The 15,238-nt window shown below is 35.7% G+C and overlaps 1 protein-coding gene across 7 annotated transcripts in view; it reads right to left on the minus strand.

Moving 5' to 3' along the window:
- Positions 1 to 15,238, minus strand: part of SFSWAP (splicing factor SWAP) — a 108,260-nt gene that overhangs the window by 82,984 nt on the left and 10,038 nt on the right. For all 7 annotated transcript variants that reach the window (XM_054006871.1, XM_054006872.1, XM_054006870.1 and 4 more), the window contains exons 4-7: positions 10,647 to 10,732; positions 7,853 to 8,078; positions 6,057 to 6,169; positions 3,311 to 3,446 (exon numbers count right to left, since the gene is read on the minus strand). In XM_054006871.1, coding sequence (XP_053862846.1) covers positions 3,311 to 3,446; positions 6,057 to 6,169; positions 7,853 to 8,078; positions 10,647 to 10,732 — 561 coding nt within the window. The remainder of the gene's footprint in view (positions 1 to 3,310; positions 3,447 to 6,056; positions 6,170 to 7,852; positions 8,079 to 10,646; positions 10,733 to 15,238) is intronic.

Consider the following 15,238-nt stretch of genomic DNA (forward strand, 5'->3'; position numbering starts at 1 on the left):
AAACTAACACACATAACTGAGCAATACCATGACATGAAGAGACACCCAAGAGATCATTTTATGGTCAGAAATATGAAGATGAAGAGCCCTTTGTAATTTAATTCTAGCTCGTGCAACAATTTATGCTATGCCTATTCCTATATGTAATCCTGTTTTCCGATTAAAACTATCCCCCTCAACAATATCTTGCAACACCAAGTTCCACAAGTTAATTTTATATTACATCAAACTATTATTCTATTTTACACATTTTAATTTTGATGCTTTAGTTTCACCATATCCCTTCTTAGTCTTCTATTTATCACAGAAATGAAGAACGCTTCCTCTTTAGTTATATAGTTTATACCACCATTCTATTTTATCTCCTCCTACTGCTCTGCATTCTAACTTGACTTCACTTTTAAAGTCTCTCCTAGGAGAGAATCACCTTTCGTGGGATTTTTTTTTTTTATTTCTATGCTATCTATTTTGAGATAAAGAGAAAAGGCCATTTTGTAAGAAAGTTAATATGAAGTGCAATCATCCAAAATTACTATTAAGACCTTGCTATTTTCTTTTTTAATTGGTGGTTTTATTTCTTCCAAGTTGGATGGGGATTTATAAATACAAATAATTTTAATTTAAATTAATTATCAATAGCTGCAATAAAAAATCCTTATAATACTATGCAAATATAAGCTTTATGCCCTTTTTGAACAATTTACCAGATAATTTTTACTACCAAGAAAGACCAAATTACATTATGATCACTAAAAACACTTCAGAAATTATTTAAACCTGGGTAACTGCTTTACTTTGTTTGATAAAAGCTTGAAGCCATTTAGGCCGCAACTCTGTGCATTTGGTCTATTGAAAAGTAGACTGATCATAGGAAGATGGAGTCAATGCTCATATACAACCCATGGTTAGAGCTGCTTTCTTTAAATGTATACAATAAATCAAAGAGGGAAACCAAGCATAATGAGCTGAGTATTTAATGAGGCTTGCTGGCATTAAAGTGCTGCCAGAGTGCATTTACAGTAAGTATTTCTTGTGGAGCTACACTAAAAGCAGATCGAATTGAAAGCAAATTAACTAATTCTTCTCCAAAGCCATATTTTTGGAAGTTGGGGGTGGGAAGAATAAAAAAAACCAAACAACCCATAATCAAATAAAACCAAAACCAAAACACAAAGAATCTTATGCAGTGTTTCACATTCTGATTCCTTTAGCAAAGTCAATACTCAAACCTCTTCAAAACCGTTCGAAAGCATAGCACAAATAACATGGAACACAATAACAAACAGCGTTTATGTGTAAGATAGTCTACCTTTGAGCATGCAGCATGTATAACTATTTTGTAGTTTCACTCTAATACATTGAACAACCTTTCAAAAAAGTCTCCCACCTTGCAAACTTGGCAGATCCTAAATCACCACAGGCTTATAAATAAATCATAGTAGTTGACGGTAGTTAACAAGCTGTGCCATATTCACAAACATCTGCACTATTCTGATAAAAAGTGAGTTCCATAAGGAAGGCCATGAACGATAGTATTTGTCCTTTCCAAACTAGAATGTTTCTACAGGGAAACAAGCAAGGGTTGGTTGTTTTTATGGTGGCAAACGAGCAGAAAACTGGAGAGGTAAAACTTTACACAGTGCCAATTCTCTGGTTCTCAGCTGATTAATCTTGTCCCACTCATGGGCAAAAGGTGATCAAGAGAGACAGATAATACAGAAAACACTTCACAGGTTCTAATTGCCTGTTCATAGGTACATTCAAAATAAATAACTTTCTCTCTCAAAGTTTTCTATTTCCCAGGCTCAAAAGAGATCTTATTTCAAATTTATAAAGCCTCTCTTATTCAGGCACAGATTTTTAAAAAAACTGTACTTCTTATACCTTCCAGGGTAATCACTTGAAATTTATGCTGGGAGGCACTGAACAAGTTGGGTCATGCGGATAGCCAGTCACTGCATTTTAGGATGTTCTGAGCAAACTGATCAATTTAGCCAATCAAAAAAATAAACAGTTGCAGATGCATTTGTGACAACACTAGCAGGAGGATGAGAAAATAGTACACCTATCAGGTGTTCTCTGAGACTGTCCACCAGAACATCATGAAGCACAGCCGGCAGGAAATGGGTATCTTGTTGGTGGGACAAGTACATTGTTTGCAACAGCTACTGTGGTTCTCATTTTGAGTCTAGAAAAAATAGTAACATGCACAGGTTATGAACTCCAAGAGTTTTGCGTAACATTAAATTTAGTACCATGACTGATCTTACAACAGTAACTGTCCTCTGAATCTCCTTGAAATTTGTCCTCTGGTAAGAGTGACCGACAAGGAAATGGAACTGGCCCATGTCAGCAACTGAGACAGCATGAAGATTGACCATTTCTGATTCAATCATCAGCAATTAACAGAGCATTCAGTCTCTCTCTCTCTCTCTCAATACGTTCATCTGTCTCTAAAATAAGTAGGTCTGAACCCAGTGGAGTTCTTGTTGCGGAGTAGCACCAGCACTTTGAACTGAATCTGGAATTGGACACTGAGCTTGAGATGCTCACAGGAGGCCTGGTGTGAGATGTTCACGTTGGTCTTTCTTGTCCAGAAAGCAATTTGGTGGATGCTAAATAAACTGTAGTTTCAAATGCATTAGTCAATCCTACACAGAATGAAGTGGACCAGACTGACCTCAATTAGGGGGTGATGAAACCATGGAATGGAAGTGTCCAGAGGTGGGAAGAGGCATTTCTTTCTATTGTTACTATGTGAGCACCCAAGAGTGGGAAGTTTAAAACATTGATGGCATAACTAATGTATATGTGCAATATTGCTAGTGTATTTCATACTGAACACATTAAAGAAAGGTTTCATTCCTATTAGACACCCATCTGCATATACTACGGACCTAGTATAAATTCAAGTAATTTCCGTTCTTTATTAAGCGATCCCACAAGATAAATTACTACCAACTATACGGCAGTGCAAGAAAGCATGGGGCTTGATCTTGAGATCCCATATGCCCACACTCCCTAGGAAATCAGGTACAGGTACTGGATTTGTGACTGCTGGAATTATATGGTATAAAAGAAATTTCGTTTTCTCTCAAAATAAAAACAAACAGAACCTCTTCAAGGCTTAATTAAGATACCAGAAAAATAATGTTCTTGGTGTAAAACTTACACTGGAAAGTTACCACCCCTTAGATAAAAGGACTATCCATCTGGAAAGATAGATCAATACTATCACCTCTCATTACTTTCATCTATAAAGAGGACAATTCTCACATTTACTATAATCTTTGTATCACAATGTACTTACAATCTGCAGGATAGTCCGCCTGTGATGTCTGTATGGCTGCACTATCTGCTGATTGTGGGGTAGATGAGTTATTGTCAGACTGAGCTTTGCGGACAAGTGCTGCAAGTGGATGATCAGGATCCACCACTTTTAAAGGCTGCAAAAATTGTAATGACATCAATTTAACACTTGATCAACAATTTTAAGTATAAGCATTTAGAACTTCTGAATTTGAGGACGAAGAACAGCAATTTAACACCCCCTTTCCCCAATGACTTCAGAATGCCTCACTGTTATGCTTTAGAGAAATACTGACACACTGTTCGGAACACAAGTCTTATACCTTTTATGTCACCCTGGCTATCAATCTGCTGAAAAGTCTTACATTTATCACAAAACCATACCTGAAAGTGAGCAGTAAGAATGATAAAACAGCATACAGTAACTCCTTGCTTAACGTTGTACTTAAGTTCCTGAAAAATGCAACTTTAAGTGAAACAATGTTAAGCGAATCCAATTTCCCCAAGAATTAATGGGAAGGGGGGGGGAGGGGTAGGTTAGGTTCCAGGGAAATTTTTTTCACCAGACAAAAAAAACCTATATATTATATAGATATACACACACACTATGTTTTAAACAAACAATTTAATACTGTTCACAGTACTGAAGCTTGGTTGAGGTGGTGAAGTTAGAGAGTGAAAGAGGGAGGGATATTTCCCAAGGAATGCCTTGCTGCTAAATGATGAACTAGCACTTAGCTTAGCACTCAAGGGTTAACACGTTGTTAATGTAGCCTCTCACACAAGGCAGCACAAACACGAGGGAGGGGAGACAGCATAGCAGACAGAGACAGACACATGCCTAGTGTGTGGGAGAAAAAGAGATGCACACTGCCCCTTTAAGTAAGCTGACCCACTCTCAAGTGCATTGTGAAGTTGAGACAGCAGCTGCTGCCCCAAGCTCTCTATGGCTCTCTCCGGCCGTGTCCCCTCCCTGCTCTATATGGAGAAGGGGTAAATGAGGTGCAAGAGCAGGGGGGAGGGGGACACCCTGACATTAGCCCCCATCCTCTTCCCCCCCCTGCACAGCAAGCAGGAGTCTCTGGTAGCAACTCCAGGGCAGAAGGCAGGAGCAGCACATGGCAGTGGGGGGAGGGACAGCTGAACTGCTGGCAATTGATAGCCTGCTGGGCTGCTGTAGCACAGGGAACTTAGGGGAGCGGGAAGCTGATAGGGGGAGCTAATAGGTGGGCTGCCGGTCCACCCTGGTTCCAAGCCCCCACCAGCTAGCTGCAACGGGCTGCTCTTCCTGCAAGCAGTGGACAAAGCAGGCAGCTGCCAAATGACGTTAGTTTAAATGAGCATGTTCCCTAACTGATCAGCAACGTAACAATGAAAGAACATTAACTGCGACGACTTTAAGTTAGGAGTTACTGTATTTGTATATTTTTAAATAAATCTGTAAGATGAGGAATTCTGTAGCTGCCTTACAAGTAACATTCCATCAAAGCTAGTATTAAATATCAATGGTGGGTCTTGTGAAAATGAGGTATTTTTATAGAAAGATTAGGGTTGGAAGAGACCTCAGGAGGTCATCTAGTCCAATCCCCTGCTCAAAGCAGGACCAATCCCCAACTAAATCATCCCAGATAGGGTTTTTTATTATTGGCCAGTTAGCTTTTTTACCATTCCCCTTGAACATCCTCAAAAATATAAGTGAAAGATTAATCTCCATTATGTTCTTTTAGCTGTTTATGCCATTACCATTAGCAAGGTATCTTGAATAAATAAAGGAAACAAAAATGCTTAACAATCTTGTAAAAATAAGACAATAAATGGATAACTTAATTGTTAAAAAGTCATTCAATTAAACCATCATTAGATACTGGGATTCTATTAAAGTGTAAAAAGAAAACATTAAGTTGAGACAATGTATGAAGGAACAGGATCTCTTAAAGAACTGTTTATCGCTGATATATAGTTAATATGGAAACCATCCTTTATTGTTATGCAACACTAAAAGGTGTATTCAAAGCCAGAACACCTCAAAGATAAAAGTAGACTGCTAAAAATATGATTTACACGTCAGGGTTCATGTAGGATTTTTTTATTCAAGTGATCAGGAAATAAATGTTAAACTATTTTCCTAAGAGGGCAAACCTAACTTGAAAATAAAAAGCAAATTTTCCCCCCAATAATTTTCTAAATCAACTGTGATACTGTAGCAGATCTGCGACTGAGAAGTTTCTCCTTCACAACCCAGCTTCTTAAGCTGCTCGACCTTGTGCTTAGGACATAAGATTTTTGTCATTAAAAGTATGTCACAATTTCAGCACAACTACTTCACTATAAAATAAAATAGAGAAGGCTGGCTGTGAGGGAACAGAACTATTCAAACTACCAATCTTGGCAATTAGCAAGGGTGTCCAGGAAATTAAGAAAGCATGAGGCAGGAAAACTGAAGCACAAAAGTTATATATTCCAAAATTTTTACCAATATGTAGGCTCTATTTTTTCCGGTTGTGTCAACAAAGCAAGGGAAGTACGGCATTACAAAGACTGTACTGTATACAAATCAGAACTTGCAACTTGAAGCATTACAACCTAGAACAGTAGTTTTAATATGGTCAAATACAAATTACTACTACTACTACTACTACTACTAAAAGGTATTACAGTAGCACCTTGCAACCCAAGTCATGTACCAGGACCCCACTGTGATAGGTTACAAAGCGAACAAGAGATAGTCCATTCTCCAGAGGGCTTACCTTCATAAGCTCTTCAAGTCTATTGCACTTTTTTGACGCAAAGAGACTCGGATGCAGGTAGTTGCCATCTTCATCGTCGTCATCCTCCTCTTCATCAGAATTAACTTTTGAATCTACATAAAAGCCAATGTTTAGAGGGGGGGATTTTAGTTTGATTTCTCTCTTTTGCCATTTTAAGAGGTGTCAGGTAGGGAGAAAGGAAGCAGGAATAAAGTTAATTTTGAACACCGTTAGAAACTATGGCTTTAAGAAACTCAGTCATTCAAGGAATAACCTATAGAAATTCTAATGTGTGAATGAACTTTGACTTCTTTAAATCTGGTATTTTGTATCCCCTTTTATTTTCAGTAACAGCTACAGAACAAAAATGAAAAGCCTAATGAATCTTGACAAACTACAATGCAATTAAAATGTTCTCTTGTGACCATTTAAAAGTTGGCATTATTTACATAATGCCAGACAGATATGTACATATTTGAACAGGCATAATTTATAGCAGTTCAAGTTCAAATGAAATTTATGTGCAAAGTAAATTTCCACTCTCACTTATATACATGGTTGAAGGCTTTATGTTTTAAGTTGTTTCAATAGTGTAGGCCAGGCCCATGGCTACAGATAATTAAATCCTGAAAAAAGGGTTAAAACAGAAGAGGCACAGTAGCATTACTGGCTATCATAAATTATTAATCTATTGGACAAACTGAAGTCTTAAAACCATTTACTGTCTTACAGGCAGACTACTAAAAACGAGAGACACAAACAAGCACGGTTAGCTATCAAATTAAGACTAATATTTAGTTGCATGGGGTAATTTTCCAATGGACTAATAGAATTTATACGCGAATAGAATTTATTATAGGTGCTCCAAGACCACAGAAGCTCTTAGAGCCGAATAATATAAAATGTTCTCCCTTTAGAGATTTTTTTAAATTATTTTGCTGTAAAAGTAGACTTCCTTTGTCCTGAGGCACCTTATCAATCTCAATTATAGGACGCCAGAGTATTGTCCTACTAACATGCCAACACTCCAAAAAAAATAAAATGTGGCTGTTTATTATTTCTTTTCTTCTTTGTAGAGTGAACATTCCATATTAAAGTGAGGGTGCGTGTGTGCATGGCAGATTTTTAAATTACTTTATTTTGACAGTACTACTTACATATTCCTAAAATTTTACTTGTGAATATTGCAGCTCACACATAAGGGTGCTACATATAACTTGAAGTTGTCAACATTAAGTAAACCATTATTTCCTGTGTACTAATTAGCTGAAAGCTTTCTCAGTGATTGCCCTACTCCCCCTCTAACCAATGTATTCCCCTTTCAGGAAACAAAGATCAATAAATAATTCAATGAAGACTTCAGTTCTTTTACATTTGCACAAGATTTAGAAAACACAGTATTGTCCAATTAATTCTATAAAAAGCAAATGCTACCAGAAAGGTGCAGAAAGAAAGGCAAACGATAGCATTTTTACAAATATGTGCAACTTTCATCCAAAAGCAGGCTATATGCTGTGATCACTTCATGTACCCATGATATTCAGCCACTTCTGAAGTAATAAGCAGCCACTGCTAAAGTACATAGCAGCAATGCACAACAGTTGAGGATAGGAAGTGATCACCACCTTACCCAAATGAAACTGCTGGATTAATTTACATAGACAGAATGTAATAACTCCCATGTGGCCCTGCCTTATTCCAGTTCAGGTAATTGCCTCATTTTTGCAAAATAAAGCAGAGAACATTTATAAACCCACACATGATCAAGACGTATTTTATATCAAACAATAACTTACTCTTTTTTTCTTCCATTTTGTTTTCAGAAGGAGCAGCATATCGTCCCTCCTTCATAGCCTTCTGAATGAGTTTGTAATAGGGGTTGAGGTAGTGATCGAATCGCAAGAAGTCAAACTGAGAATTGCGGGCTTGCTTGGCTTTCAGCATAATCTCAAACTGAACTCCCTGCTTGCACACAAAATTTGCAGTACGCTCTATAATTGCATGCATTTTTGCAGTTGGTGGCTATGGGAACAAAATAAAAATACTTATGAACACATTTTACTAATCAATCCATGAACAATTAAGTAAATTAGTGAGACGCCTGGCTAATTTAAGAATTGAAATGCTTCATAAACAGTACTGCTCACTGTCTTTATTTAATTCGCTACTTGGCTAAGTCTATTTTTTCTTAACTGCACATGATGAATTTCTACAATTAAAATATTTATTGGTACTTAAGAACTAGATACCACATTAATGGTTCATTCTATGTTTTTAGATTTTTTGCACCAACAGACAGATACAGAAATCTGAGTAGAGCATAGCAAGATTCCATTTCAAAACAGCTAAAGCAAACCATATTATTAAGATTGGTGCCATTTGTTTAAACGTGGAAAAATATTTTTGTTTCAAGGTGAGGTAAACACAAAGGACCTTTATTTGGGCAAGTTTATTTCTACCAAAGTCTTCATTAAAATATTAACTTGAAAAATAATCACACTTTTGTCTAATGTTTTCCCCAACTGTTACAACACCTGAGATTATTATAATTAAAAGTTAGCAAAGAAGTTCTCTCTACAGTATCAGTTTCTTTACTTGTGTATCTGACAGAACTATGTGCACAGCCAGTTTCACAATGAAATCATTTAATCAGTTGATCTCTGGTGGCCCCTTTGAGCAGCAACAGGCGAGAGAAACAGAACAGGAAAATATTATCGAAACCATAAATATCAGCAGGAGAACTCAAAACACAGGGGATGTATCAAACTTATTTTTAACTCTTTCTTCAAATGCACTAGATAAATTAATGGTATCCCTTTCATAAAAAGCTACTGAAAAATATGTGCTATGATTAATTACTGCTATGCTCACAGGGAAAGTTATTACTGAGATTATTAGTACTACTGGCCTGTAAAATAAAATGTATTTTTAAAAATGGGGTTTGGGATTGACAATAACTCTGAAAAAAATAGAAAACTTGCATTTTGGATAGTAACTTTGGATTTTTTGATAAACGGACTCATGACACTTGGCACATGTCACAAACTTAACAGAGGACCCTAGCAACCTCTAGAGGGTCCTTGGAGGCACACCATCATCAGCCATCTGTATGCCCTCATAAAAGCAAAGAGCAGTATCACAACTGCAGTCTACCAGGTGAGAAAAAAGATATTGAAGGGGAGAGAAATGGAGAGCCCAGAATGAAGAGATTCCACTGTGATCAGAGTAGTTCATCTGGATTTATTCTTAATGTACCAATAGGAAAATTCAATTTAATAGGGTTCCACCACTGACAGCAACTCAACCTCCAACATTTATAACAAAGAAACCCTACCGCAAAGACAACTGCATTGAAGGAATATACTTATCGCACATTATTATACGTCTACCATAGTTTCATTACATAAACATTTCAAAGAAACCTTTGGAAAAAACATGAAATCAAACAAAAAATTCAAATTGTAAAACAAGGATATAAGATCTGTTAAATGAATAGCTCTGATATGTACCACATGATACCAACATTAAACAGGATGAAATCCTTCAATGAATACCTAATGAAGACAAAGCTATGGTATACTGTGTGTTCCAGTATTTATTGTACCAGCAATACAGTGTTTACTCAGAATTCTAGTAATTTTTGCCAATTAAGAGCTCATCAGCAAATTGCTAAGTAATCTGTTGCCTCTGAGCTGAGGCAACTCCACAGAAACATTTTCAAAACGTTCTATAATACACAGGGATTATTTTTATCATAAAAATCTCTGATATATAAACACATGAAACATATTGAATTCCAAACATTTACAAATGTAGTCAAGCATCAACAGTACTTCACTTCAGTGAAATCAAACTTCCGTGAAGAAGGAAGAGTTGATTCAGCCTACGTTTTATAGAAAATAAGTAAATTGTATCAAGTTCAAAAATTACATTGCATGGATTGTGGTGACAACACTGAATGAAAAAAAAAAAAAACTTCTGTGGTTCTGATGTTCCCAAAATAAAGGGATATATTTCTTAGAATTTATTAATTTTTCATCACTCCTTCATAGAAGTGCTCTTTAACATGGCTATAGTTGATCTTCGCTTACTTAGTGCAAGCCCTATTTTTAATTTTTTACTCTTTTTTGTAAAATAAATTGAACTTAAATATACTTTTGCTCAAGGTTTTATCTTTGTTCCAAATGAAAAGATAGATAAAAATTATATTAATGTGGTTCTTTATGCTTTTATTTCAAAGAATTTGCAAAAGTTTGCCATTTTATAAGCAGATAACCTTGTTTGTTGGCTGATGCATTTTGCAATTTTAAAAATAAATACTACAAAAACAATTACGTTTTCTTCCAGAGTACTTAATACTGTAAGTGATGCTAAAAGCACATTACAACAAAAATTACACTCTTTTCAATGGAGCAAGTAAAATATGACAGTTCTAATTCCGTATTACCGTGGTCAGTTTAAATTAACCCACTAATTTTAAAATAGCTGGGTAGATTTTAACTCAAAGTCAATGGAAAAATGCAGTTAAAACCTTATGAACGGCCATAAAACTTTATTGCTATAAAGGCAGTATTAAATATACACACATACCAGTTCTACATCAGAAGGTACACTCAGTCCCAAGGGAGCAATGAAAGGTTCTTCATTTTCTTCAACATTTTCTGCCTGAGCTGCTTCTAAAGTAAATGACAAAGTGAAATGCTACAGTACAGAACTAGTCAAAAATTAGACATACAAAATATGTATTAAAATTATAAATAAGGAATACTGATAGGATCTGTGGTTCAAAGAATCAGAATTCTCTAACTGCTGGGCCAGGACAAGCACTGAAAGTATTTGCACTACTCACCAGGAAGTGATTCCAAAGGCACTGAATCAAGTTATGCTAATTACTATCGTGCTTTTTTCTGCAACATGGAACTTGCTTATATTAAGCACTGGACCAGGGCTTGATTTATAGGATATTGTACCAATGGCATATTAAAGGTCCAATATCTGACAAATCATCAACTCCTGATCAAGCACTGAACATAAACAAGTCTGATATTGCAGGCAACTTTCATTAGATCTTGAAACACTTTGCTATGTCTATTTTTTTAAATAAGTTTTTCTCTTCCAAAATTAAGGGACAATTTTTCAACGCAGTGAACAGAGATGTTTCCTTTCTGCAACTAGGCAAGTTGTAGAGCTCCTATGTTCCCAATGCCACTAACATTTATGCCCATATGCAAATTACTCACATGGGTAATCTCATTAACTTCAATAAGGCTCTGTGTGGGCACAGATGTCCACCCATATGCAATGCATTGCAGGATCAGGACAAGCATGAATGTGGGGGAGAGGGGAGGAGGGAGTATTTTTTGTTTTGTTTTTTTAAAACACAAAGGTGAGTTTCTATTGCTTTCCATTATCTGCAATAATAAAAGTATGTGTGACTAAAAACGTTTGCCCTCCACTAAATATCTACTTTACTAAAATGTAGTTACTATTTGCACAGAAAATGTGCATTTTAACTAGTAGTTGTTTTAGTAGGCTCCACACTTTACTAGTTTAGACTTAAATAGCTTCAAGACATGACTGAATCCACTCTCACCTTGACAAACTAGAGAATGCAAACAGTGAGAAAGACTGAATGAGAAAAGGGACAACATACACAGCATTTTATTTTTGTACTTCCAAGCAGTTCAACCAACAGAGTGAGGTTCAATATTTTATTATTGGTGTTTAGCTTCAGTGACCTATGAAAAATAATGTGCAATACAGCTAATATGAAGAGATAAACAAAGCAAATATATATATAACAGTCTCCTCTTCTAGGATATGTTAATGCTACATAGTTTCACACATTAGAGAAAGATGCATGGAGACATGCTGGTCTGATTTCAAACAGTTGTAGGTCACACTGGTAACATTTCCCTCTAGCTGAATATACTTTAAGTGGAAGATTCAAGAAAAGATATTTAATCTCTTACAATTCTCATCCCTCTCTGAATTATAATTGTCTCCTTCCCCTCCGTTCCTTTCATATTGAGTTTTGGAATAAAACTGTAGATATTTAATGGATATACATTATACAAACTTTATTTTGCACAAATATAAAAAAAGGAAGCAAAACAGGACATTTATTTAATACATCTTAGAAAAAATATGTTTTAACCATTTGAATGTATGTATAATACCATTTTTGAAAATTAACTTACTTTAAGATATGAAAGTATTAAAAAATAAAGTACAAAGAAGAGCATGACTGCAACATTAAAATGCTATTCTATTTAGTAATCTTTAGAATTGAAGCGAGTGTTGTTCCTCCATACTATCCTGCAGCAAACGGCAATCTGTCATTTACTGTACTAGATGTACATCCAAAAAATCCAGAAAAATAAACGGTTAATTGAGGTATTTCATTCTGAACACAATAACTCTCTGATACAAACTTTAATCCAAATAAAAATAGATTACTTTATGGTAGAAATAACAAAGAAAGAAGGGGCAGAATAGGAAAGTATAAAACTTATGTGAAAATAAGAACCCTTCAGAGGAGGCACTGAAAGTCTACTTTGTTCAGGCCTCTAGGGAAGACATGTTTGATGGGATGCAGATATGATGGCTTTGCTGACTACTTTATTATTTGTGTGGAAAGTCAGCAGGATCGGGGTCTAAGTCTGTTACAGGTTCGTGACCTACAAATTATTTGCTTTATTTGGCATCCATAGTTCAGAACGGGCAATTACAAAAAACTCCAAAATAAATTATAGACTTTTTTTTTTTTAAATTAGTGGAAAAGTATAGGGGATTTTAGGTCAAACGTTCCAGATAAGAAAAACAAGATCCTGAAAGTGGAAGCAAAGTTATTCTAAGGAAGTTTAGGCTACATCTTGACACTAGCAAAGAGTTGTAAATTTGTAATTGTGATTAACTGGCTTTTTAAAGTAATAAGCTTGTTATGTACTTTTCCAAAACAGAACTAGATTAAAATCGCTTTCTTTAAAGTGATTGCTCAAGTTCACATTAACAGGTTACACTGCTGTATATAGCCCAATTCCAATAACTAATTTCTGCTCCATGCTGACTTGTAAATATGGCATGTTTACAATTTCACAAGTCAACTTTAAGGGAAATCTTAATTGCACCATTCTGTTGAAAATTCATAGCATGGTAAAAATACAGCAAATTATAGAAGATAGATCTTTTCATCTGCTATAACAACTGTCTGCCCTTTTCCAAGAAAATCTACTTTGCTACCTCCGTTTGTTTCTACAAAAGCATTTTGCGCAAGGTACATTTAAACAAGTGAGTTCACTGTCAGGATTCCATTTTAATGAACTGCCTTAAGAACATTGGTTTCCCTTCAGTGGTACTGACTCTGAAAGTGCAGTGCAAGATCTGATGCAATGTACTCTAGCATTATAAAATTTTAAAGGTATTTCAACTTAATCAAAGAAGAATTCGGTGAGGGGGAGGGAGGGAGGTGTTACGTTTTCTTTTTGACAGAAATCATACCAGTATTCAAGGAGGGCTTTTTTAAAGATGTTTTTAAAAAAAAAAAAAAAACTTGAACACTGAGTAAGAGAATGTAAGAGCTCTCTGATGTTTTTTTCATTAGAAGAAATACCACTAAGAGTAAGTCAGATCAACAGCTTTAACCAGGCACAGCTTTTCTACCAAGCAAGATTGAGATTTGTTTGTTCCTTACACTAAAACTTCCTAATAAACTGTTGTCGTGATGAACTGAAAGTATTCTGAAAAAGAGTTCAGTTCTGAACTAGCTCAACAATATAATAAATGAAATTAGAGTAATTTGTTTACACTCAACTACAAAGACAAAAGTGTGCACCATGAGGAAAAAGTGGATTTTAAGTCTTTTGTTATCTATATTAAACATCAATTTACTGATATTATGGAGAGGAAAGGAGAATCAAGCATGCTAGAAATAACATTTAGGAAAGCTGGAGTGGAGCTTGAGTGTTTTTTAAAATAGTGAAGTAAAACATTCTCCAATGACACTGATTCAACATGATCAATGCTAATTCTGCTGTAACAATGCTAAACCACAGTTCCTTGGTTAAAGCTGGGCTCCCTTGAGATGCTTGAAAGCTATCTATAGTAACAAAGTAAAATAAAATTAAAAGTGGCATGATATTAAAATGCTAGAGTTATTCACAAGGTGCACTGAGGTTGTATTTGGATGTGCGGCTTTAAAAGTAAAGGGTTGGGGTTCGGAAGAAGGGCTACAAGAATGTTATGTCATATGATCACTGAATCAGTGAAAAGATAGGCAAATAAATCCCATAGAAAAAAGATAAAAGGAGGCAGGATAGACATATACACAATGAACTGACTAGAGAAAGCAGATGAGGCGCTTCTGTGTTCAGCCTGTCTCATAATACAAAACAAGGGGACATTCAATAAAATTAAAAAGGTTGCAAATTCAAAACTGCTAAAAGGAAACACTTTCTCCAAACAATGGGACTGTGGAATTGATTGTCACCGCAAGAACTTAGTAAGATTTAAAAAAGCACTGGATATTTTATGACTCTAGACATTCTTGTTATCCATAACAGTTTAAGATAATATGGGAAAGTATATTAAACCACTATGGGGCTTCGGCAAATCTCTATTATATATCAGGATGAGATCTAATGTGGTGTGATTATGTCCCACCTGCTGACTGCAGGGTTCTTGCACCTCCCACAAGCAAGGACTCCCTAACTGCAGTACATGTACTATGGTACATGAACTTCAAGTTCCATCCATTCACTTTTTTAAGATGATATGTGAAACAATAAAGTTTGAGAACTGCTGCTTTAAAGCATACGACACTGGCCAACGTCAGAGACGGAATACTGGACCTCATATCTGAGCCAGTATGGCAATTCCTATGGATATTGCACCCCTTGAGTAAAAACCAACAGTTTTCATTCTAGTCCAACAAAAGCAATGCTACAGCTATGATTGAGATAGCATTTCCATTCAAAACCTCTATTTTGAGGCACTTGCAACCCTAGAATTCATTAGTATTCTTCATGCTACAGAGGCAACTGAAGCAGAGCTATCATTCAGGGCAATGTCAGCAACACACCCCCTTCATCTTCCCAACAGATGGCTAATTCCAAAACTCCAATGATTACTTAATAAAAGAACATTCCAGAGTGAAGTCTAATTCCAACATAAATGTGTTAAAA

This window comes from Malaclemys terrapin, chromosome 16 (assembly GCF_027887155.1).
Source record: "Malaclemys terrapin pileata isolate rMalTer1 chromosome 16, rMalTer1.hap1, whole genome shotgun sequence".
Taxonomy (NCBI): Eukaryota; Metazoa; Chordata; order Testudines; family Emydidae; genus Malaclemys; species Malaclemys terrapin.